We start from the raw sequence: 26,717 nt of genomic DNA, 5'->3' as shown, positions 1-26,717 counted from the left end.
AGAAAAGAATTTATTCCAAAAGTTGTGATAAAAATACGTTTTAAAAAGGCACATTATAGACATTTGGAAAGACAATACATTCACTCAAGGTCTCAGGTTTGCAGGCTCCACTGGGAGTGGTCCCTGCACACTGCACGGGACAGGATGGGGAGCAGCAAGGCAGCCTCCACCCTGAGCTGGTGCATTTTCTCTGTGAAGGCCAACCCTGCTCACTCTCTTCTCTTTACAAGAACCCAGGAAGGGACTCAAGCCTAAGCAGAGCTCTTTAAGTGGTTACATTTAGACAAATCACTTTCTAGACATCCCAAGTACAGGCAACTACAATTCAAGTTAATGGGAGAGGGAGTTCACCCTTATCCTTAATTTCTTGTTAAAGAACAAAGTTTGGCTTGCATATTTAGGCACTTAATTTCCAGAGTGCCATCTCATCTAAGCAGTTCCACTGAAAAGCATTTTCACTGCCTGGACACTATATGATTGTAGATGTAGAAACAAGGAAACAAGAAAAACAAGGATTTTTATAAACACATCTTTCTCAGGTGTAAGATGTTCATACACTCGGGATGGAGGGTAGTTGAACATTGCATTTTATTTTAATCTGCTTTCAAAACAGAATAATTGTGAAGAACAGTTTATAGAGACTATCATGAGGTCCTGCAGGTGGCTTGTCTCCACACAAGGAGAACAGTTTAGTTATATTGCCCTGGTGTGCAGTGCCATTACATTCCATGGCTGTACACACTATGAGAGCCAAAATAACTGAGGACCTTCAATACAAACCTACCCTTTGATATACTGAAAACATCCCATCCCTTTAAAGTGTAGTACTGCAGAACACAGCTGTATACATGTCAAATTAAGAATCCACCAGGTCATTTTGAAATTATTGTAGGCACGTGCACAAAAGGTAGGCTACAATTCCAGTATGAGAGGAATACAGTGTTACATGGTGGCAAGAAATGAGAACCTTCCCATGTTGAAAAAGAATGCATTTGACTCTAAACAATTTGAAATGTAAACCTGTCTGTCTGCTTTGAAGAGGAGGTATTTGAAGTGCCACATTTCCAAGAGTCCTTCAGGTACAGATACTTTTGTGTCACACAGCTTCTCCTCCACTTCCCTAGTGGGACAAAGCATACAAGCTTTGCTCCTTAATAGCATCCTACAGTAATGTGTTCTTACAGCCCTCACAATGCCAGTAGAGCAGTTTACATTCCTTTTCCAGTACTAAAGAGAAATTATATTTAAAGTGCATCTCAAATCTGGAATCTTTAACTAATACACAAGAAGAATAGGCTGAGGGCTGCAGAAGTGTATTTGTGATACTGATGCCTCTTGATGTACCAGTAGGACAAAGCTCACACAAGGAAGAAACTCCTTGCTAATAAGCATGATTTGGCCAGATTTGTGAGGATTTTTGCAAGTGGAGCAGCACACATATACATGGAGAGCAGAATTTATCCTAGTGAGAAACATTTAACTTGGTAAATGACTTTAAGCTTTTTGGTAAGTAAGCTTAAGTTTTTAGTTCAGATTTTTTTCCATATTCAGGACTTTTCCTAACCATCTTTCCTAGAAACATTAAGAAAAGTTGATTTGTTAGTTTCTGCAGAAAGAAAAAACCCATTTGTTCTGTAATTCCAGCTAAAGTATCTGCTGGTATGAAATCTCATACACTAAATGTGAAATCTTATACACATTGGTTTAAAAAACAAACATTTGTTGCTGTAACACCACAGTATTTTGTACAAAGCTCCCTAAAAACAAAACAAAAAAGTCAAGCAGCACCAGCATCACACAATTACAAAGTTAAAACAGAAATTGCATAGATTATTTCCTCCAATTTTCCTAACAGTTTGAAAACATTTTTTAGCCTTTATGAGCCATCCCACAAAGTTTCAGTACCATTCAGAGGAACAGAGGAAAGTCTCTGTGTTCACTGTGGCTGAACAGAACGTGACCTTAAAGGCAAAAAGCAATTGTCACTTGAACTGGTGCATGGCTCCTGCTGCTCTGCCTGCAGCTCTGGGGGCAGCGGGGGTGCACCAGGGTCCCCAGGCCCCGGGAGGGTGGCTGAGAAAACACTGCACTGTGAACTTCCCATCTCTGCAATTGGCAAATTCATTGAATGAAGAGACACAGCAGACACAAATGCGGCGGTGCTATAATCTTCTTCTGGGTGATGTATCTGGGTAGATTCTTTGTCTTTTGTTTTATCCAGGAAATTTGATTCATCAGAAAATGATCTAGAAAGATTATTTGTTCCTCCATACAGTGAGGTCATACAGGTGCTGCAGCTTAAACCTAAGACAAAAAAAACAGATAGTGGATTTAATTACAGTATGAGGACATCTTAAACTGTGCTGTGATTTAATATCAGTAAGACTGTCAAAAATCAACTGTCCATATTTTCAACAGATTAACCCTTCATCTCATCTGTGACATCCAGAATTCCTGACAAATTAGAAAACAAACATGCAGGTTATCTAGGCTGATATGAATGGTTTCTCTGTACTCAGTACCAGATAGTGCTTGACAAAAATGCACTGTAACTTAAAAGTTCATTTTAGAAAGTCACTTTAGCCCTTTGGCCCAACTTTTTTTAGATTTTTCTCACTGTGTTCTTCAAACTTTTAAGAGCTTCACCTGCTGGTTCTGCTCCAACATGGACAGCATTTAAGGCTATTTTACCTGAAGCCAGAGCAAACCTCAGGCCCTTCATCTCTGTGGTTAGACCATACTTCTTCCTTCTTTATTTGCCTTTTGATGGGTGTGGAAGGGGAAGTAACACTTTTGGTGTAGAAAGCCTGTACTTTCTTTCTCTGCCCTAAACTATGAGTGCACACAGTCACTTCAAGGTTTGGGTGTCAACAAAACCTCTAAGCCTGTATGGAAAAACACACACATGTATTTACAGTGTCTCCTTAAAGCTGTGGCAGTGAAGGCATACAGGGGAACTCCCCTCAAGCTGCATTTGCTTGCACATCTGCTGAGACACAGTTTAACTAAACCAGAGCATCCTGCCCCTGCAGCAAACAGCTTGAAGAGAAATGCAAAATGGAACATAACCACCCATTTTTGAAAAGCAAAACTGAAATGTGGAGACAGATTCATCCATCATAACAATACAATAGGGGATTTTTTTGCTACTTGTTATTATGGTGGATGTTTCAGATAAAGCCAGGGTACATGCTCTAGGACCTTAAACACAAACTGGTAATATTTCCAAACATGTTGTTCCAAATACCAGAGGAAGATTTTAGTTTTGGATTTTAATTTTGCAGACCCTCCAAATAAAACCTATGTCTTACACAACATTATTAAAAATGTGTTACCTTTAAGAGCTTCAAGCTTTTCATTTTTGACTTTCAGCACTACATCAGTTATCTTTTGTAACAGGAAGTTCTGTGTTCTTTCTCGCCTGATAGATTCAATCAGAGTATCTAGTCCCTTTGGATTTTCTGCTAAGTAGTCCAACAACTTCCCAGCTTTTTTCCTGCTGGAAGATCGAGCAGAAATTTCCTCTGTGTCCTCCCTGGTGAGTATTTTCTTGGAGCGCAGGTAATCAAAGTGTCTCTCAGCTATGATCTTATCACACAGGTAAGGACGCATCCTTTCCAAAGCCTGAAAAGCAAAACAAACTGCTATGAACCAACATTTCAAATCATTTAGAAGCCTGTAGTTGGAACCTATATGATTTTGATGCAGGTTAGCAAGAGATTTTTTAAGGTTGCTGCTGTGTTACTTAGTTGAGATTTTTCTGAGTGTAAAAAGTTTTTTTTAAGAACTGTTCCCTAATTATCACTTTCATTAACTCTTGGACTGAACTCAGGAGCTCCAATGCTTGTTAAGAAATACAGTGACAACTTATAGAAAATGTGATTACATAAGGTCTGAGGTTAGCACATTTCAAAACAGTCAAGTAAAAATGAAATTATAGCAAACAGCACCTACTCACTTTGTCTACAAATACACCCATTTTCACTGATCATCTGATTGCCACATTGAGACACAACTCCAAAATACTGCAGTTACTGATGTTTTCTGTGCATTGAGCAAAAGTGGTCTCAAAGCAGCAGCATGAATGTACTCACAGTTCAAAATGTTTGTAAATAAACATATTTATTTACAAAATTTAAGCCTAATTATTTATACTATTGACAGGTTCAACAAATTACTGACATCCAAAACACATACACTTTCATCCATAAATGTACATACTCTCAACAACATTAGTGGCTGCTTTGTGTCTTTTGTAACCCTATTCCATTGTATGAGTGATTTTATATGGCTCACCCTTATCCTTCTCAGCTCTTAACTGCAAGACTCCAAACTTTATAACTCCTCCTCAAGACAAGCTTGCCCAGACCAAGATGTCCTTGCCAGCTGTAGCTTCCTGAGGTGTGCTGTCCCCTGTCACACACAGTGCTAATGCTGACACAGCACCCTGGCTTGCAGAGATCCCATCGGTGTTACCTGAACAGCTCTGAGAGTCTGTCATGAAGCCACAACATTTAAAATGTGACTGCAGAAGCTCTAAAGTCAGATTTATGGGACTGCATTTTGATGATAAAATGTTATTTGTTTCTACCTAAGATTTCCATCCTTTCCCCTCCAAGTACTGTGGCAGGACGTGTAAGGTTAAGGGCTGAAGTGACAGTCGTGCATTTCTGTGAGCTGCAGCCCTGGGTTCAGTCACTGACCCACACTAACACACCTGCCGTGTTACACCTACAGTGTCTGACTCAAGTGGCTTTTATCCTTTTTTGGTGTAACTACACAATGCCACCTATTGCAGTATTACCCTGTGGAAACGAGTACTGGCTTGAAAACATGTCTCACAGAACTATGACAAAGCATTCAAAGGAAATCACTTAAGCATAAAACTAAAAAGAAACAAAAACCAAACTACAAGCAGTATTCACTGTACTTTAAAAGAGTATTAAAAAATCCCAATGAATCAAACATAAGAGACTGTAAATTATAAACAGAACCGTGGATAGGCAATAAATAAGTGACAAACAGCGATTTTACATTTTTTTTTTTTTTAATTAAGCAATCACTTTTTGAGGTTGGTTAGTACATTGCTTCCCAGTCTCACGTTGAGATAAATTAATCCAGAACGAATCAGGATGAAGTCTTCCATCAGATTCCAGACATCAATGAATAAGTATAGGGGAAAACTCAAGAAAATAAAGAACAATAAGCCTCAATAAAAAATCCCTAAGTATACATAACGTAGAAATCCACGCTTTCTAACTAAGAGTTTTACAGGCACCAGGACAGCACACGCACTTTCAGCCAAGCTTTGGGTTTCACGTTACTCCCCCCGTTTGCTGCCTCCGGCGCAGGCACCGGGCGGCCCGAGCCCCGCAGCCCGAGCCCGCAGCGCGCCCCGGCAGGGCGAGCGGGCGGCAGCGGCACACAGCACGGCCGGGCACGGCCCGGGGTCCGCGGGTCATGATCAGCCTGGCTCCGGGGGGCAGAGCCGCGCTCGAGATTCGCCGCCGCCTTCCCGGACGCGCCACGGGCCGGGCCGGTGCCTCCCGCCGCCCCCGCGCCGCGTCCCCCGCCCGCTCCCACAGCGCTTCCGCTCCCCCGCCCGGGCCCCGCTCGCCGCTCCGCGCCCGGGCCGTACGCCCAGCCCCGGGCCCGCCCGCCACTTACATCCTTCTTCACCTCCGCCATCTCGTCCTCCGTCAGCGGCCGCCCCGCGCCGCCCGAGCTCGACCACGACCCCGGGCCCTCCATGGCGGAACCCTCGGCGGCGCCGCTGGGGAAACCCGCGCGGGGCGGCGCTTCCGCCCGGGCCCCGCCCCCGCCCGCATCCGCCAATGGGCGCTCAGAGCCGGCGCTCCGCCCCGCCCCCAGCCGGTACCGGCCGCGGCCCCGCCCCAGCTCGGCCCCGCCCGGCCAATGAGCGCTGAGGAGCCGCGCTCCGCCCCGGCCCCGCCCAGTGGCGCGTGCGCGGGGCCGTGCCGGTGCCTGAGGGCGGGCGCGGCTCGCTGGGCGCGGGGGTGCGCGGCCGGGACTGGGACTGGGACTGGGGCTGGGGCTGGGGCTGGAGCCGCCCCTGACCCCGCCGGGCCTCCCGGGACCTGTGGCAGCCCCTCCGCTAACGCGGCTGGAGCGTGCGGAGCGGTGCCGGGCCCGCGGCGCGTGCTGGCACGAATGACAGCGGCTGGCGGTGCCCGCCGGTTTCGGTGTTCCAAAGCCCCTCCGTGCACGGGGTCGTGCTCCAAGGCAGCAGCAGAGGGAGCCGCGGCCCCGCCGGGACACGGCGCCGCCTCCTCAGGGAAAGGGAGCGCTGAACTGCGGCAATCGGGGCTCTGGCAGCTGGCACGGGTGGAACTCGGGCTGTTTATGCGCTCCTAAAATTGTCCTTTCAGCAGATAAACATGAACATAAGTAGAAGCGATCAACACTGAGGTTTGCTGTCAGTAGGGAAAACCTGCCAGTTTTATAGTAGTTTTACATATTTGCAAAGTCTTTGATTGACATGCTTTGTTAATGCAATAGTACTTGAAATACTAATTATTAATTATGACAGTACCTGTTTTACAGTGCTAGCAGTCCCAGCTTTAAAATAAACACGAAGATCCTGCCCAGAACACGTGAAAAATAAAGGACTAGGCTCCTGCGGAGAGGGCTGATCTCTGCAGAGCTGGATGTTCCAATCAGGGCCAATCCTCAAACTGCTGCCAGCCAGCTCCACTCCCCGCCACTGCTGTGAGGGCCCCTCTGGCCAGTGCAAACTCTCAGGCTGACCCTCCCCTCACAGCCCTGGCTGCTGCTCACCTGGGAGCACACCTGCTCACAGCCCATGGCCTCCTGGTATTCCCAGTCCAAGAAGCCTTTCTGTAGTGCATTTGAATTTCTCAAAGCTGTGTATCTCTGCAAAGTAACCTACCTATTCATCTCCGATTTTCCTGCTCAAAGAGATGCAGGGCTGACCATTTTTTCCCAAGTTCAAGTGCCTACATTGATCCTCCCCAATCTGTGCTAGGCACCCAAAATACATGGAAAGCTTTCAGCTTCTCTGATGCTTCCAAGAGAACTGATTGTGGCACTTCTGAAACAGAGCCAGGCGTGTTCCCAGCCCCTGACTCCCACCCCTGTTTATTATATCACATGCCTTTCAGCTCTTCCTCTTCAAGGTGAGTTATATTGTGGACTTTGCTGGCTCCATACAACACTGCTGATAAAAATATCTCTCATGCATTCTGGATTTTGAGTATTTGTTAATAACCTTGCTCAGCAAGAGGTGCAGTTCAAAGCCATGTGATGTCTGGAGGGTTAGGCTGCTGATTCCTGAGCCGTGTAGGAGACAAACTGGAATGATTTCACTTCAGCAGTCAGGAAGAGAGCATGTGGTTAGCAAATACAAGAGCAGAATATATTTTAGCTGACTTAATGCCAAAACACCCTACCAGGCTTTAATGGTGCAGGCAGCAGGAAGGCTTCCCTTTGCACAAAACTCATCTAATCATTGCCATTAAGAAACAAATTCAGGTAAATTGGTGCCAACTCTCTTCTGTAGACATGTAAATGAAGTAGTTTAAAATACTAATTGCATCACACTAAATGTATTCACATTAGACACAGCACTGATTTAAACACATTAGTTAAAAATCATACTTGTAACCAATGTTGTAAAATCAGTATGAAGGCTGTGTTTAAGATCCTTTGTCCCTACTTCTCTGGCAAGGAGAATAATAGATGATGGTTTATTTAAAGTCCTATTATACTAGCAAAATACAGTTTGAAAGTAATGTAATTATTTTGCTACAGTTTATTAAGGAATTCCTACTCTGTTAAATTATCTTGGTTTTCTTAAAAAGCTGGAAGAACAACACTGAGGCCTTGAACCAGTGATTCCCGGGCTGCCAGGAGATGGCAGTGATGGCCCACGAGCCCTTGCACACACAGAGCCCAGAGTCACTGCAGGGTCACCCTGCTCTGGATCCCAGCTTTGTACCCTGCTGGCATTGCAGCCCCAGGGTGAGGGCAGAGAGCAGCCCCAGGAGCAGCCTGCAGCCCACCACAGGGAGTGTTTAGATATAACACATGCAGTTCTCTGCCAGGTTACCTCAAAGCAATGCCTGCAGTGCAATCGCCGCTCCTGAGATTGTGGGGGAGAAAAGACACAAGAGCTGTGTGAGTAATTGAACCATAATGGAATGCCACTAAACCTTTGTAGTTTCACCTTTTGTAAGTTACAGTAAAGGCAGGCACTGCAGAGAATCATACTGTACTATGCTAACATCTGTTTTGTTACCTTGGACAGCAATAAAATTAACCATGACCACTCACAGGCTGTATCTCCTCTCTACACATTATAATTGTAGACTCTACATTTAAGAGTAATTTGTTTTTAAAGAGTCAAGATTTCCTCTAACAGAATTAAGGGTTTTAGTGCTAATGTCTATAATTGGCTTTACTTCTAGGTATGAAATAAGCTTGGAAATAAAAAGACAGCATGAAACACTATCAAATTAAATACATAAACTTTCAGTTCCAAAAGAAGAAGCATGAACTACACAGGGTAGGGTACAACTGACACTTTATTCCTTCATGATGGAGATATATAGTATTGAAACTGCAAGAATCACAAAAAAAAATTAAATCAAAGTGCAAACCTCTATTAGAACTGATTATGGAATGTATTGATGTTTTTGGCACAAAAAGTGGGGAATTATATACTGCAACAAGATTAAGTTTAATGAATGTAATGCTTCTGTGCTCAGTAGTCACATTTGTGCACTGCAGAACAATAAAAGTAAAACAGTGACTAACACGATTCACATACAACTCCATACAATTTACATCACAGTCCAGTTAAAACTTCTCTGAAATACATGAGGTCCACTGATACTTTGTTCACAATCACTTAACAATTACCATTGTTTAGGCAGGCTTATCTTTTCAGCTTCCTTATTGATAAAAGCAAAAATAGACAATCTTAAATAGTAAATTATCTTCCTCAAATGGTTCCATGTGGATGTTGATGTTTTCTATTAATTTGGCTCTGACTTAATTGATAAAACATATATGAAGCTGAACAAAATCAAAAGCTTTTTTTCCCCATATTTTCCAATTTGCTGTGAACAAACAGCATTCTGTATACTGGCTTTTTGTTTCCAAAACTGGACATAGTGGTACCTATGAGCTCTATTCCTATCACATGGAAATCACAAAAAAAAATCAGAGCATAGCTTCACACAGTGGCATCTATTTAAAACTGAATATTAGCATGGTAAACACAAGAATACATAAATGGAAGAATTCAAGTTTATCTCATAAGGTACAGTATGCATTCACATTTTCATTACAGAGAGAGACACTGTATTCACATTCTGTAGAAGAAAGAAACCCACATATCACAGATCTCCCTAAACTCTCAGCAAAGATAACATCCTATAATGCACATTCTGGCTCTTTCATTTCAACTGAGCTAAACTGATTGCTGAAAGGAAAAATCCTTTGATGAGTAATTCAAGCCCCATTGCTGAGCTGTTACCACAAGAACTTCAGTACGGGTCTGCTCTGTCATACAGTCTGACAGTTGTTATCAAAGAGTTTTATGTGGGCAGCTATCAGTGTTCAGTGTCTCAGCTCCTTTTTTTGGTTTGGGATTTTATTTTATTATTTATATTAATCAAGGATGATGATTTACATCAGGCATCTGAGAAATTTTCTGGTGACAAAATGTACTGGAAATGCATTAGATGCACATGTGTCACTGCAGAAATGTCCTCACAACTGAATTCTTTGTTTGGGCAACAGAAAAATAAACAGCAAGAACAAGAAGCATTTGACATGATTTTAGTTCTTAGTACCATACTGCAAATACATAAACTGAAGTGTTCATAATATTTTTTTTTTCTAATGCCAGAATAAAGATTAACAGGAGAAGCTGTGAGGTGAGGGTGATCCCCCTAACCAGCTTAGGTAACTTTTGGCATCAGACTAAGATGTAATTTAGAGCATCTATGTTAAGCGGTTGTGATTCCTACTGAGGCCAAGAGAGAGAAAGCAGGTGTGGTTTTAGAGCACCTCAATTTTGTGCCTGAAGTTAGACAGTTTGAATACAACAACTAAAGGAATTCAGATCCCTCAGCTGCTCCCTTGCTTTCTGTATACCAAAATGCAGCCCTGAAGCCAAAGTAATCTAAATGGCAAAAGGTGAAAAACCAATCTCTCTGTCTATACAGCTGTTTCTCAGCTCTGAAATCCCAACTCCTCCTCTCCCTCCCCTAGGGAATCAGAGGAATTCACTGTCACACATTCTTTGGCTTTCAAGGACACAGGGTGACAGCACTGTCACCAGAAATGGTTCTTTTTTTCTGGAGAAATCTTAAAAAGAGGAGTCACCCTTTTTACCCTCTGAATAAAAGGGTACAGCTCCTGCTGACTGTCATCCCTCCAGCTCAAAAGAAGTTGCTCAGACCCAAAGCAGACCCCTCAGTTTTTCCTCTCTCCTGGCACCTACTCAAGGAGGGAGTGAGTTTAGGATAGTCCATCATGGCTTGGGATACTGTGGAGTGAACAGTGAGGAAGAAGTGAAGAAAAAGACTCAAGTAAGAACTGAGGCAAGAAGGTAAAATCACTTGGGATTAAACAAGAAAAGTGCTCATCATGCCTTGATGAGCAAACTAGAAATGGGAGTCTGAGGAAGGAGACAGGTGAGAGGTGAGAGAGGGTGGAGGAAGAAAAAACCAAAACCAACACTATAGAAATATTTCACAATAAATAAAATAGAAATCCTACAGCCTAACTCTACCAGTGTAGCTGGATGCTCTGGCTCCCTAGCAAGAGGAGGGTAGAGGGACTGAAGGACATGGATGGGGGCCAGGGACAAATGGACAAGTCAGGATGGGGGGGCTGTTTCAGCTTTGACAGCTCCCACAGCTGCACAGGTTTTTAACAGAGCACAGCTTGCCTTTAGGAGCTCACAGCTCAATATTGCAGGGCCACTTTTTGGCACAAAATCTCTGTCTAATGTCAGGTTATTTTGAAATGTGTGATACTTTATCAAATATTTAAAAAGCACCAAGGGAAGGCAGAAAAAAGATTCCCCACTGCAACATTTACATCCTGAGAGCCTGATCACCTGGCTCAGGTTTAAATGATGGTGCATGGGAATGGAAGAGATAAAGAGGGAACATTAGGAACACCCTTTGGGACAGGAGAGCCATAAATAGGAAACCCCCCCCACTTGCTGTTTGGCTGCCTGAAGAACTTCCTTAGGGCCATGTTCTTTACACATACACTATATTCACTCATCACTGCTCTCTTCTCTTGTGTCATCACAGCAAACAGAGCACCCACGAAGCATCAGGTGTACTCTGGCAGCTGCCAGGAGGTTTTCATCTCATTACAACTGAGATGCAGTGTGAGATATGCCAGAGAGAACCTACAAGTATGAGGACTTGTGTTTCCTTCCTTATGGCTGTACAAAACAGGTTTCCAAAGGGTATCCCAGTGGGCATCTGGTTAATTCTGTTTGCTTTCCTGCAGACCACATTGCCCAAGCCCCCTCACTCACTTCCTACTGTACCTCAGCAACACACCACAAGTGGTTCAGGAAAGGTGGAGGAGATGTCTAGGAAGCTGATAACATGTTCAGACTATTTGTCAGTCTCTGGAGAGTTCCCACTGCTGCCTCTGTTTGGGAATTGCTCCTATCCTTAGTTTACAAATTATTTAATAAGAAGCATGTGAATACAATGGTGTGTGCTTCACTTTGCGGTGGCAAAAAAAAAAATAAAAAAAGCCATGACTCAGTGGGTAAACATGTTGAGGAATTTGCTACAAAAATTATATTTGTCTTAACTGAATACCACTGTGAATATTCATGCCACTAAAAAAAAATATAAGATGTTATTGTTCCAAGGAAAACTGTCCCAAGGGCAGATAAAGAAAAAATTACAATCTTCCAGGAAAAAATAGTTTCCCTTATTCATGGGCATAATCCAGGAATAGCTGTCCTTCAACTCCTTCTATCACCCTTTTCTTTTGAATTTTGCTAGTAAGTGGCCTCCAAATGAAGAGAAAACAGAAAGGAGAAACAAATTTTAAGATGTAAACAAAGAGATTTGACTCCCCCATACTTTAGGTTTTTTTTGCATCTCTGCATTTAATTTTTGTGGTCCAGAGGCTTCCTAGGATCTGGCCTTTTAAAAAACCTCCTCTTCCATTCTCACCACATTGAAAGTCATGGTCTTATCAGGAAACTGGAACCTGAATTGCAGGAGACAACTTGTGTGGCTGCACTACTCTCTCCTGTCATTCAGGTTTCCCAGGCAGGCATTGCCCTTGGATGCTCCCATCAGAGGAAGCTTTTCCAAAGCTGGTCCCTGGTGTCTGAAATGGATTCCAGCCACAACTCTGCCCAGCAGCAGCACTGTGATGTGACCAGGACAGTGAGCACAATCCCCTGCCCAGTGTCCCAGCTAAGCTTCCCTACCACACAAGGTTCATGAGCCCACTGAGTTTTCTTCAGTCCCCCTAATACTTTGCACCACTGAAAGTAGGAGACTGAGGAAGGAAAAACACATGTAGAGCAAGGAAGCAAGAGAAAAGAAGACAGAAGAGAACAGTGTAAAGACAATAGAGGTGCTTGAAATATTGAGAATTAGCCAGGTTTCATGAAATTTTCACACAGATATGTTAAATCACTAAAGTTAAGGGTTAGCCATTATAATTGCCTTCTGCTAGCCCATGGGACTAACTTACTTCAGAGTTATGTGCTCCCCACAAACCCTACATCCACCTTAAATACCATCTGCAAGGACATAATAAAAATCACAATGCAAAAAATCTGTAAACAAGGGTTAGTAGCACAGTGGTACAGTAGATTGTCAATAAAAACAATAAAAGTGTGGATACAGATTCGTCTACCTTGTGTGTAACATTATTGCCAGTTACAAGGGAGGGACTCTGTAAACTCATCATTCTGAAGCTTTGTTAATAAGCACAGAGCAACAGGTGAGTGACCCATCTACTTTGGCCAGTTCTGTGGCAGCTATTGGGATCAGCATGTGGTCCTTCAGCTTTTCAAATACCTGTTCAGGAAAAAAAAAATGCAAGGGAAAAATCATTACATTTACACCTCTGTTTTCCCCTTTCTCTAAGTATTTACAGAACATGGATTTGCCAGCAGGTGCCAAGCCATCCCAACACTGTTAATCAGCAGGAACATCCATGGTGCACATGTGTCGCTACAGGACACAAAACAATACAAGAGCACACACTGCTGCTCTCAAAGTGAAGAAAAGGGAAGTTTATTTTCTGACTCCAACATTTACAATTTTCCAAAAGTGACAGTGGATTGGAGGGTGAAAGTGCCACCTCTCCAATGACACTGCACAAACCAACAGTCCATCAAATTTCTCCTCCTCCATAAAAGAATGCAAAACAATAAGTTATTTACAGAAAGCGTGTGAGAAAGTTTGCTACAAGAATGTAAACATCAGAAGGCCTAGAAAATCTTTAAAAATCAGGGTGGCACACGTGGCCCTCTGGCTGTGGCACTCACACCACCCCGTCCCTGGCTGGCAGCCCTCACCTTGGCGCTGTCCGGGAACTCCTCGGGGGCGCGGTGCAGCAGCACGTGGCCCTTGCTGGGGACGTTCAGGTAGATGCAGTTTGCCGCCGCGTCGTCAGGCACTGTCAGCTTGTCGTAGCGGTGGTCGCTCATCTGCTGCATGGTCTGCCAGGAGACAAAGGGCAGCTATTTACATCAAATCAAGCAACCCCAAAGTAATGGGAGAACAGAAATAGCTAATTGTTATGGCCAGGGCAGTCAAGGGCCATTTTGCTGTGCAGCAAGTACAGATATTTCCTTTTATCTCTGCCTTTATGGAAGAATCTACTAAACCTAACTGAAAAGAGCCATAAAAAACCTTTGCGCAATGGTTCCTGCAAGCAGCAGGATTAAGCAGGGCACTTGGTAAGCATCCTCTGTGGGGTCTTTTCCTCGAGGATTGCACACTGAGTATGCAAAACTGCTCCTGACACTGATTGAGACTCTAGGTGCTCAGCACCTATTAAAAAAAAGCAACCATTGTTCAGTATTTATGTAATGAGTATGAATTAAACCAAACAGGACAGGAATGGTTCCCAGCTTGGATATCAGCCCAATCTTAATTCCTTTCAAGGACCTCTGTTCTGCCTTGCAGGCAGTTTCTCTTTCACTAAGCACCTGTGCTGGGGGGTGAGCAGGCACGTCTGTGCTAATCCTCGTTCCCAGGGGGACAGCACAATGCCTGCCTTGCACAGGAGAGCTGCTGGCCTGCAGAGGCTTGGGTATAAATACACAAATGTAGACCCTGGCTGGCTGGAATTTCAGAGACAGAGACACTCAGGGCACGACAAGCATGCAATCCCATGTTTTGGAGCAGATCCATTTTACTAAGGATGGGAAAAGCCTGAAGACAAGATGCCTGATTCCCAGTTGTAGCATTCCAGCTTTACATCAGCTTCAGGCTCACAGAGACCAAGAATAACACAGAACTGAACAAGACTCAAAGTCCAAAACTTTGGTCTTACTGAAAGCCTAAGCAAACTGCAAGTGTTTCCATTTCTCCTCCAGCCCACCTGTGTGCCCACATACATGCAAAGATGCAAACAGAAAGAAAAAGCTTTTTTTTCAACTTAAAATATTCACATTAACAGTATCTTTAGAAAAACCTGGTCTTTTGTTAACAACATTTTTCAACTAAATTCCCTTCTCAGGGAGAACCCAGAGATTTATATCACACAGCAGAAAGCAGACTTCAATTTTAGGCACAGTTAAGTTTGCCATTAAGTTGCTTCTAAGGTCATTCATCTGTACTACTTCTCATTCATTAAAGAAATACTACTAAGGAAATGTAGCTGATTCAGAACAGGGTCTACACAACATACTGGGAAGTAACAAAGAACTCATGCTTGCCCACACCTATGGTAAGTAATTCCTTTATAGGTCCACATTTTTCATGTTCTAGCCTGAGTCATCCACATCCCGTGGAGAACATGAAACTCTCAACAAAGAATGCCATGCATTCTTGAGGAAGTGTTATCAGATTGTCATTTCTTGTTCCTTCTCATGTTATGAAACTTTCCCAAGTTCCCAAGGACACATCTACCTCCTTAAAAGGTTAATGTGTTTCTCTGGGCAAAAATCCTTGCACCTTTACTTCACCAGATGTAATTTTGTATTTTTGTATGCTTAGCACAGTTGATTTTCTTTTTTATAATTTTGTTTCTGTTATGTTGCCAGGATGAGTTTTATTCTGTTTCCTTGATGTTGCAGATGTCCTGCACCTAGTGTGGCTCTTCTACCTGGAAACCAGAGCCTCCACCTGCAGCTTCCCTTTTCCTTCCTATACAATGTTTTTAAGTCTTGACTAAGGAAACATTCATTCAATCTGCACTAAAATACATGTATCAGTAGAAGAAAAGCCACTATGTCTGGATTTCACTAAGCTCACAAGCAGATGTTCTCTCTCCACTCCTTGTTGAAAACAGAATTTTGATATTGTAGGTTTTTGTAGGAACATCAGAAATACATTGTGAATCTCTGTGAAATGTTTCCATATGAAATGATGAAAGAATTCTTAAGCAGAAGGGTAAAGACAAGTCTCCCATTCATTTGCTTCTGCAAAATGCTGAAGTGGGAAATACACCAGCAAGCAGATAAAGGACAAGTGGCAGGGCCCCTGTGCCTCAAGGACCAGCTTTGGGATCCTGGGAGATGATGCCAAGGGCACATTAAAAGGACTGTTTTCAGTATTAAAAAGCACACAAACGGTGGTGGAATCAGTTCAGAAACAAATCAGAAAGCCTGAGTGAGAAAGTGAGGCAAAGTAGCACAGGAGTTTGAGGACACAGCTGTGATAGTGGTACTGGGATCTCAGCTAGCTGGAACACCACCACAAGAAAGCTTTTATTACTAACTGGAGGTTTGACAACACAAGATTACTCTCTTCCTCAGCTCTTAAGATAAAAAGGAAATAATATTTGCAAGCTTTCATCGCTGTTATAACTATGCCTGACTGTTGCAGTAAAATTTCAAAAACCACTTACTTGAGAGAGTGCCCAGGCAATAACACCCCAAACCTGCCCCACAGGGAGGCTGTGGATGCAGCAGAAATGCATCAACACGACACAATCAGGGCATTTTGCAGACCCATGTGGTTTTCTGTATTTCTATTATGTGAAGTCATTAAGTACATGTGCCTGGCCAGATTGACTCCAGGGCAGAGAAAAGGAGATAAAAGCAAGGTCCTTTGATTGTATTTTCTATCAGATACATCCCAAAATATGATGCATTTATATACAGAGGGCTGGCTCTCTGTGCACAAACGTTGTACAACCAGCTGTGTTAAGAGCCAGGCATTTCCCGCGTGCCTCGTTTTTCTGGGAATTTTCCTCAGCCTAAAGAGGGCAATTTTCACTGCACATTCTCTCAGCCCTTAGTCATGCTTTCCTTATGTTGAAGTCATCCACATAGCCTAAAATGCCTCTCTATAGTTTTTTTACAGTGTGTCCTCAGACAACTGAGGTAATGGATAAGCTAAATAATCCTAACTATGAAGCAGCATTATACATGAAGGAAAAAGTGTATGTGTTTTGGGTCCATTATCTCTGACAGAACTAAGATGACTGCATGGACTTTTAAAAGAGGCCAAGCCTAACTACAAATGTTCCCCCCTCCATGAGGAAGGCCCCAGTCTGAGCCCTGCTTCCTGCTCACTCTGGGACCTACTCACATCCAGATTGCTGCAGGACAGAGAGCGACCAAACCCACCTGCAATGCACATTTTTATCCCCAACTCCCCACAAGCAGAACCAAACACACACTGAATGTTCCTCTTGCTAACAGGGCATTGAGCACCACACTTAAATTGCCTGTGTGATGCTGACAGAGAAGCCCAGATTTCCAGGGTTTGATGTTTGTATTGATTAACCACTGTTTTCCTGACTGCCAACACTTAAAAGAAAAATCAATCCTAAGCCCAAATGGAGCTGCACCCATGGGATCATTCCCTCACCAGCTTTCAGCTATCTTTTCTTAAATCCTTCAAGTCAAAGTATTCTTAAAAGAAAACTAGTCATGTCAAACTATTTAAGATAATTCTTGCATCTCACCTCTTTTCTTTCTTTCTAAGCACATTAAACTTCAGCCCATTTGACACTGATGCTTAAACAACTTTTGGCCTGTGATCCAAGAGAATGAAAGGTGTGAGAAAAGATTACACTATGTCAAGGTTTCACCTACAATGACAAAAATGAAGTATTTTTATGGTGCAGGGCAACTAAAACTGCTGAGAAGAATAACAGCAATAGGCTGGATGGGAGTTTGGAAGGTCAACATGTTTCTTTTCTCACTTGTCTGGGAACAGTGTCAGGCTATGTCATCATGCAGCAAAGGCAAAAGATGAGGACAGGCACCTGACCAGTCCACTGCCATCTGGAGGGACAGCTGAGAAAGGTAAATTAGTGCTTGCAAATGGAAAATACTGCTGATTGCCAAATCTGTTTTTTTAAAAATTCTCACAACACCCAGAAGAGCTTCTTTTTTAGTGCTGCATGGGAGGGTGTCTCCAGTCTCAGGTGAGAGGTACCCACTTTTGCATCCCAACATAGGGAGTGGAGGTGACCAAGATTTGGTGCGTGGTTTCCAGGACCTCAACTCATCAGCTGTCATACAGAGTGATACCAGCTGCACATCACTTTACACTAAAACCAAAATTCATTCACTGATTTATTGCCCTGACTGTCCTTTGAGTTTCTTCCTCATTTCTTCATATTTAGAGAAACAACTGGCATGGAGAGAGAAAGCAGCAGCCTTTGGGTTCAGCACAAGAAAGTGCAGGACAGAGTGGAGCTGATGAGCTGTGCCACAATGCCGGGTGCCTCGTACAGGACTCAGCAGCTTCTCAGAGTTTCCTTAAACAAAGCAGTGACCATGAAACCCTTGGCTAGGCTGGCCAGAGGGGACAGAAGAGCAGAGCTGGAAAAGCCAGCAACCTTGCTGGAATGTCAAGATCTATCAGGAGTGTCTCCCCTGACACGCATACAGGCAGAAGAGACAACAGCGTAGTAGACTCAGTAGGAAGGGGCCATCACAGCCACTGTGAGCAGCATAAACCAAAGGAGAATGATCTAAGCCTCCTTATCAGGCACTGAGAAGTCTGATAGGGATCCAGGACAGGACAGCCCAGACCTACAGACACAAACCACATGAGGATCTCTGTGAAGCCAGCAGTGCCTTGGCCAGCACGCCAGATTTCTCAGTCCACCCACGGCCAGAGTGCTGCTTTCATTTCTGCCCAACACCCACGGTCCCAGCAGCTGGGCTTTGGGCTTTGCCTCCCTGCTGCACCCTCCCAGTCATGTTTTCCAGAAGGAAGAGTTCTTACAAGCAGCCTCTCCCACCCTGCTCCTCGGCTTTTCCTGGCACAGGACACCTTTTGCGTCACCACAGATGCGATGGGCACCGAGTGTCATTGGCGTGCACACCTGCACTGCTGTGTCCCCCTGAGCCACCATCCCTCATGGCCACACTGTCCCCTGCCTGCCAGCTCTGCCAAGGACCATGCAAAGGGAAACCACGGCCTGAGAAGGAGCAAAGGAAGCGGATTACGTGGGCTGCTGTTCTCAGTGGAGAAGGCAAGAGCACGAACATCCTGTCATTTGGAACAGGAACCCAGGGAGAGAATGGTCAAAGGGAAAAAAAAGAAGCAAAGAACAGAAACATGAGTCCCCATTTACGCACAGCACGTGACATCTCCTCAGTCAGCCTCTGACCCAGCTCCTGTGCCTTACTGGTGAGGAAAAACATGTACTGAAAGGGACACTTTGTCACCCTTTAAAAACCAACAAACAAACAAAACTGATTCATAAATAATCTCTAGTATATAAATATATACTTTTGAGTCTTTATATTCCAAAGATACTTCTGCACATATGCAAACTGAACAGCACTAACACTCAGATAAGTGCAGTGGCTATTACATCATCTAAAATTAATTCAAAGTAAAAGACAACGAGTTGACTTTTTAAGGTAGGAGGTCATCTGGCACTCAGTGAAGACCTACATCCTCTGAGATTGTAGGTACCCCTAATTAATAAAGTAATGAAGAATCCGAAGGAGATAAGGGAAAGTACATAGAATTTTATAAGTTGATTCATGTATTGATTGATTATAAATTGATTAATTTTACTGTCTACAAGGCTGAGAGAACCAAAGTCTCATTTTTTAATGTTTAGCTTAAAGGGGAAAGTTCCCAACATTTCACTAAACTTTCTTTGTTCCCACATTACAAAAAAGTCAGCATTCATCTGCACTTTCTGCTAATTCCCTACCTGATGTCATCTTCTTTGGGTTATTAATATTAGTAATGATTTCCACAGCAACCCATTGTGATAGCATAAATAGAGGATTATGACTTCATGTGGGGAATAAGCAGAGGCACAAATGATGAATTCTTAAGGAAGAAGAGATAATGTTTTCATGCAAACTTGTGCATTACTAGAAAAGACAGTTGCTAGACAGACAATAGGAAAAGCAGATTTAGCTGAGCCTTTTCCTGCTGCATGGCAGTACAGACTGTTTTCTAAGAACACCAGAGAGATGAAGTTGTCCCTTAGGTGTCTGGAGGCATTTCTGCGGCAGAGCTGGGAACCCCTCTGCTTTATCCAGGCACTATAACCCTCCTGTCATGCAGGGAAACACTCCTCAGCTCTTCAAAAGCTGGCACATTGCAGACACTTCAGTTACACAAGATGGAGTAAGAACAAAAGGCATTTAATCAAAGGAATGGGGGCAACTGCCAATGCGAGAACAACTCCTTGTGCTCAAGTCTTTAAAAGCTCTGCTCTGATCACAGCTTGGACAGACACCAAGGGCATAGTTACCCAAAAGGGACTCCTTTCTATATTATCCTTAAGATGTGGTTTTGATAAGCCTCTCTTGATCACTGTCAAAACAACTGCATTATCAATAGCATCCCCCAGGGAATAATTTAGGGGAAGAATGAGCAGCTCCACTCCCAACAGAAGATACTGAATGAGGGAGTCAAGAACAAGGCAGGACAATCATGTCCAATCCTTTTTTTGAAAGTAGGAGGAACAAAGAGAGGTATATTGCTGAAGTCATGGCATTGCACTACTGCAGATATTCCAACAGAGTCCTGACCATAAAGAAATCCATTGAATAATGAGGCTGGACTCCAAGATACCAAGGACCAGCACCAAAGTGCAGATGTGACCACTGCTCTGGGTCCTGCTGGGACAAGTCTGTGAGGGGACATGAGGGGTTACTCTATCAGCTGCATCACCTGCTCTGTCTTGCACCCTGACTGGCAGTGCTGCTCAGTCCTGACATCTGCCACAGCCACACTGCCTCTGAATTAGCACACACTCTCTCAAGTGACCAACTGAAATCCCAGATGTTTCACATGCCACTCCCTTACTCCAGATCTCAGAGGAAACAGGCCAGACTCAGCTGACTGCAGGGCTGAGCCCAGGCCATATGGAGGGATGAGTGCCCTCCCTGCCAAGATCCATCAGCATTCCCCCCTCACCCTGCATCACCCCAGAGCAGTGCATGCACACCAAGGCTCTCCCTGCCAGTCCTGGGGGGACACCCCAGGGCTGCTCCTTTGGTCAATGCCTGCTACCAGAGCCTACCCAAAGGACAGACTCATTTCTCAACAGTGAGATGACAACCTTTTTAGTAGGAACTTGCTACAGATACAATCCACACTGCTTGCAAGGGAATAGTTGAGCTTGTCAAAGCCAGGAACAATATGTGTGACCCTCAAATGCTTTGGGATTACTACTGGATTATCCAAAGGGTGACAGAGATGGTCTGATCAAGGACTGTGTCCACAATCATCTGCTGCTGTCCAATCTTCACTCATCACAAAGTGGAGGGAAATTGTGCTCTGTATCAACCAATACAAACAGCCACAAATGTGCCTCTTCTGGATTTGGTATAGAGCAAGAGAATGCAGAAAGGGGTGTGCAACAGATGCTGTGTCACAGCTCCCATTGTCACCTTGCCTAGCTTTTGCCTTTGCTGCTGGAACCTGAACTGGATTATGTCCTGGGCCAGTTCCTGCTATTCTGCTGTCCCAACAAGACCCCAGGGCTATGTCCCTTGTTGGGGAAAAGTGGTGCAGGGTGCTCATCTGCAGCACTGCCACATCAACTCCCTACACTGGGACTGGCACTGTCACAGCCCAAATCCGTCCTCATTCACGTTCACAGGAAAGGTCAGCAACTCTGGCAGTGCCTGATCATAGCCCAAAGGTGACATGTTTACAGGAAATCCTGCCTTCTCCAAGGGACCTGAGAAATAATCCCAGGCTTCATCCTCTCAACAGCCATGGCTGATGTTCAAATGTGGAATTACATGTATGGAATTATAAACAGGTTTAACTACAAGAAGGAATTAAATGCATGCTGAAAACAGCAGAGGGAAGTTAAAGTTTCAGATGTGATAGTCACCAGAGGCCCCAGTACTTTCTGCACTTCATCTGTCTCTTTCTTTCACCAAGTTTCCTCAAGTGCCACTTTTCAGCTGCAGTCCAAATAAATACACTACACTTGCCAAAACCTGAAGAGGATTTAATGGTTAAAATGTCATTTCTGATTTATTATCTGCTTCTAGCATGCGGTCTATTATCCTAAACTCTGTGGATTCATTTCCCAGCTCACTTGCAGAGCTTTACATTACACATACTGCACTGAACTCAAGATCAATTGCACTTGGCCATATGTGAGCACCAGATGCAATCTCTTTTTCTATTTTTGAAGTACTGTAAGGATATATAAGTTGCAGCAGTAAGAACAATCAAGAAAAATCTCTCTTTCAAACAAGAATGTAAGCAGATAAACCCCAATTTAAATGTAAAATGTTAGAGTAGCACAATATAGCAGTTCTCTAGAAGCAGTTGCCTAACATGACATGTGAAAACAACTCAGTTACCAGAGATGGTTAAAGACAGCTCAGTCATCTTGCTTGTATGAGTGCATCTCCAGTCACAAAAAATGGCAACATGAAGGAGGAGTTTAAAATAACAAATTATTACAATAAAGGAGTGGCATGCTGGGCTGTGCCAGGCAACAGACTCGGCAGGAGCTCAGGGGACTGTACTGCCACAGACTCTGCTGGGTGACAGGAGCAGCTGACAGCACTGCTGCAGCTCAGCTCATCTGCTGAAATTCAGGGAACAGCTTTTAATTCCAAGTGTCAGTTCCTCCAAGATCCTCTTGCACTTGTATTTCCACAAGACTGCAAGAAGCTGATTGCAATTTTTTTTTGCTTTGGTGGCAAGTAAACAAATACAAATACATTGTCAGAAAGCAAGAATTCAAATGTTAGGGGAAGCTGGTGATCAGCAGCACTGCAAATGCCATCATTTCCAAGACAGAAAATTTACCCATTTGTTTGCCAATAGTTTCTCATAGGAGATTTAGACTCCTGGACAAACAGCCAGATCCAACTCACTGGAACATGTCCTGGGTAACTCCATATGTTGCTGTGACATGGCTGCCTGATGTAACCTGTCAGCTCTCTAGGAGCATGAGAAGAGCACATGCCAGGGGACAAAACCCTGCTCCAGCCCAGAATCCCTAACCTCAGCTGGCAGGGTGTGAGCAAACGCTATCCTCAGACACATGCAAATGTCCAGTGCAGAGAAACATACTGAAGGCTGACAGTTGATTTATTTTTAAAAATATATCCACCAATAATCAGAGACTGCTAGATTATCTTGGTAATTATCATGTCCTTTTAAAAATGTATTTGCTTATTACTTTACCTTGATTAATGCTGGTGTTTACTTGATGGTTAGTTACCAGCAATATTTGATCAAGTTAGACAAAAAATGCTTTTGGTTACAATGGCTAAATTGATGCTAACATGATTAACCGAGCAGTGCAGAAGGGTTTAATCAAACTGATGAGTTCTCAGATTAGCCCTGGCTCAAATTCAAATTGCAGCACTGAGCAACCAGTATTGTAGTTGAATTTTGCTCATGTTTATAAACACTGTATACAAGTGTAGGGCCTCCTCCTCCTTCTTTCATGACAGAACCTTTACTTCCCCTCTGTGAATTCTAAAAGATAAGTTTCCTCATGGCAACATCCCCACTGGTCTGACTATATCTCCTTCCTCCCTTTTAACACCAAATTATCAGATTTTTAGTCTAAAAAGCTGTAAATAATAACCTGCATATTCTGTTTATTTCCATTAAGATAAATGAAGTTAAATCAACACCACAATTCTCTTGCCTGACAGAGACATTCTTTTTGGTTTGCACACACAGGAGACCCTAACATGAAGTTGTTGTTTCCTCTTTCACTGATCTATGTGTATTTTAAAATTCCAGCATCCTTAAGCAGATATTTTAAAAAGAGCAGAAAGAGATGTGCTGTTTAGAATATTTCCTTAGGTGCTTTACCTTGAGGGCTTTCTGTGCAGCTTCACTTGATCCGATAGCAATCAAGTTTGGTCCAGCCATGCTGCAAAAGCTCTTCAGATGCAAAGAATCATGAACAGGGACTGTGGAGACAGCATAATCCTGTATGGGAGTAAAGAAGGGTGCTATAAATATTTTTAAGTGTCCTAGTTCCATAATTATATGGAGACATTCCATAATTAATTTTACTCTCTGCAAATTATCTACCCCGGGGCACAGTGTCAACTGTTTAAGTATGACACTCTCCTCTGGACCAGCTTGTATTGTCTGGAGACTGACATAAAATCCAGAACATGTTTCAAATACTTCTATTGTTGCAACCATAAAGAAATACATTGAAATGCTTAATTAAACAGTAGGTACATAAAACCTCTCCAGGAACCAGCAATAAGAACACAAGGCTGATACATGAGAACATGAAGAACGTGAGTGTTTATGTGCTCTCAAAAAATAACATCCTCCCACTATCCAACTAATTGTTATGCAGCAATCTCACATTTCAGATCCAACTTCAGCATCTATCACTTTACAGGATGCTCAAACCTTTCAGCAACTTGGACCTTTGGGGTTCTTTAAATTAGGTCTTAAATAAAGTACACGAGTATGACAAACATCTTAGCCAGTACAACTGTTCAATTAGTTCAGTGAATGACAGCTCCTATTTCCTGTGGCATGAAGGAATCTACAAACCTTAAATGTGTCAGCCAGAATTTCTGCACCACGTTGATTTGTCCGCCTGGAGAGACCTACGAAAAATTCTCTGCCTGGAATGAAAAATCAGACTAGCTTTAGAGACATTCTGAAGCAATCTTTCAAGGATTTTCATGTTATATGTTTCTCTTCTCAAGATGAGTATTTAAACTGAAAATTCAGCATAAAAGAATGCAACCTGCAATTGTGAGCTGACAATCTAAAGCAATTAATCCTTTGCCAGAAGAGATATTTAACCAGAAGCATAAATAGCTTCCTCTTCTAAATCTCTCCAGTGGTCATTGGGTCAGGAAAGACAACAGCTGGGCTGGATTAGTACACCACTGATTAACCATTTCCCTCGCCCTTTGAGATTTCCTCTGGTCTCAAGGCAGATCTGCAGTCATCAGCATCCTCCAGCACCAGAGAAAATCAGCGCTGGATCTGCACTGCCTGAGGAAGGCCTCCCTTGCTGGCCTGCCTCTCTAGGAGACGCTTCTTTCCCTGTGGTGCTCCAAGGCAGGCAGGCAGCCTCCTGTGATGCTGATCAAAACAAACAGGCTCATTCAGCACGGGCAGGGAGCAGCGCTGTGTGCAGCCAATGGGAGAAAATGCCTAATGGGTTTAATGACATAAAAAACACAGGCAGTATCTTCATCTTTGAAGTCAGCCATGCATGTAAGGCTCATGACATCTGACAGGCAACTCTACCACATCCTTGATAAAGTAAATTTTTTTTTTCCATTTAATTCATTGAACTAGTGACAATTGTCTGCATCAAGCTTTTACAAGTCCTGAAAATGAGTCTGGTGAATGTTAGCTGCTTGTAATAAGAAATATGAAACAACCCCAGACAGCTGACTACTGAAAGCATTTTTCTTATTGGCACTTTACAAGCTAAAATAAAATCTGTATGCACAGTGCTGTTCTTTGTAGTGTGTGTACTGCTACTCCATTTATTCAGGTATTAGGCAGGACATTGAAGGCTGCACTGAGAACTCATCTCTCAGCAACCTTCATGACATTTAGCAAACAACAGATTCAGCAAACCACAGGAATGACATTTTATTATGTTGCTATCAGACAACATGCAGTCTTTAAGGCAGCCAGAACATGTAAACAGCAAATTCACTCCCTGTGATTATTATACCTGTAAATAAGACATCTCCACCATCCAAGGTTGCGTTTTCATCCACCATCTCGACTATATTAAGGTTGAGACTTTCCAGTGCTCTCTTCATGGCTTCAACCTGTTTAAAAGAAAGTTATTAAGGACATATTGTACTGTTGAAAAAAAATTTTAAACCTGCCAGAAATACATATAATTAATAAGAATTAAAGCCTTTTAATGCACCTTTAGCAAGATGGGTGGCAGGGTCCTTCGTGGCCCTGCCCATCACAGTTCCCCACCTGTGGTCAGAGGCCTCTGTGGTCTGGGGGATGGGTTGGCAAGGGGCACAGATCAGGTTCTTGTCTTTGCAGTGCAGCATTCAGGAGGCACAGACAAGTGCTCCAAAGCACATGTTAAGTCCAGTCCCTCTGCACAGCAATATCCTCTTGCAAACCTTGTCCCTCAGATTTGGGCCAGAAGAAGCAGCAGCAGAGGAGTGAGGTTCATTCCTTCCACTCTGCTCAGACACAAGAGGTGCCTCTGCCAGCCACAGAGGTGCCAGCTCTACCCAAGGCCCTCTTCAGCCCAAAGGAAAAAAAATCCCCTAGTCAGTAAATGTTCAAATTCCTTATGGCTTTGCAATTTTACTAGGCACTAGTTCTTGCATGTTTGAGCTACCCTGCTTCAGAATCACAAAACATTTCATGCCTATACATTGTGGGGCTTCCTGCTTGCTGAAGTCAGAGCCTGTTTCCTGCTGAAAGAAGCTTGTGTCAGGAGCAGGGAATGCAGCTTCAGTAGGTTCCTTCTTTCCCACTAAGGGCTGCTGAGGATGCCTAAAGCAGAATCTGTTTCTATAAAGGCTCATATCACTTGCCATCCAGAACAGGGGCTGTGCTCAAACAGCATCACTGTGGTGCCTTGTAAGGCAAAAGAAGAACTTACACACAACCAATGGCTCACCAAAAGCATAAGCCTATACCTTGCAGAATGTCCATAAAAATAAGAGCTCATCCACAGAAATGTGAACTTGATCCCACACAGGGGCATCTGCATGTTCAGTGAAACTTCCCCACCATGGTTAACTAGAGGTGCCCAGAAAGCATGAATAAACATGGCAAACACAGTGAACTCCTTTTATATTCTGCATGTCCCACAGATCACTCTTCTATTTAAGGGGCTAAATTAAGCATTTCTAGAAAAACCACATGAAGCTAAAACAAGTGACACCATACTAGTCTTCCAGCACTGTACAACAACAGAGGCAGTCCCAGCAGCCCTGCTCCTGGGCTCTGCCAAACTACCCCTGCCACGGCAGGAAGGACACCTGATGGTGACAGGTCCTTCACTCTCACTGTAGCAGCCTCAGCACAAGAGCAGCACACAGTTTGGCTGACACCTTCCTAAGAGCAGTGCTGGCTTCAGGGAATAAGGAA

The 26,717-nt window shown here is 43.5% G+C and overlaps 2 protein-coding genes across 2 annotated transcripts in view; both read right to left on the bottom strand.

Moving 5' to 3' along the window:
- Positions 1-1,612: 1,612 nt before the first annotated feature.
- BCL10 (BCL10 immune signaling adaptor) lies at positions 1,613-5,783 on the bottom strand. Its single transcript, XM_058808679.1, has 3 exons — positions 5,668-5,783; positions 3,336-3,624; positions 1,613-2,304 (listed from the first exon to the last, which is right to left on the bottom strand). Exons 1-3 carry the CDS (start codon positions 5,749-5,751, stop codon positions 1,937-1,939), a joined length of 741 nt encoding a protein of 246 aa, XP_058664662.1. The 5' UTR covers positions 5,752-5,783; the 3' UTR covers positions 1,613-1,936.
- Positions 5,784-8,556: 2,773 nt separating this feature from the next.
- The window catches only part of DDAH1 (dimethylarginine dimethylaminohydrolase 1), a 56,323-nt gene continuing 38,162 nt past the window's right edge, over positions 8,557-26,717 (bottom strand). Inside the window, exons 2-6 of the mRNA XM_058808756.1 lie at positions 25,321-25,420; positions 24,171-24,244; positions 23,463-23,582; positions 13,571-13,714; positions 8,557-13,067 (exon numbers count right to left, since the gene is read on the bottom strand). Coding sequence (XP_058664739.1) covers positions 12,954-13,067; positions 13,571-13,714; positions 23,463-23,582; positions 24,171-24,244; positions 25,321-25,420 — 552 coding nt within the window. The 3' untranslated portion in view covers positions 8,557-12,953. The remainder of the gene's footprint in view (positions 13,068-13,570; positions 13,715-23,462; positions 23,583-24,170; positions 24,245-25,320; positions 25,421-26,717) is intronic.

This window comes from Ammospiza caudacuta, chromosome 7 (genome assembly GCF_027887145.1).
Source record: "Ammospiza caudacuta isolate bAmmCau1 chromosome 7, bAmmCau1.pri, whole genome shotgun sequence".
Lineage (NCBI taxonomy): Eukaryota > Metazoa > Chordata > Aves > Passeriformes > Passerellidae > Ammospiza > Ammospiza caudacuta.
Note: the sequence above shows the minus strand (reverse complement) of the source record. Positions and strands in the feature narration are given on the sequence as shown.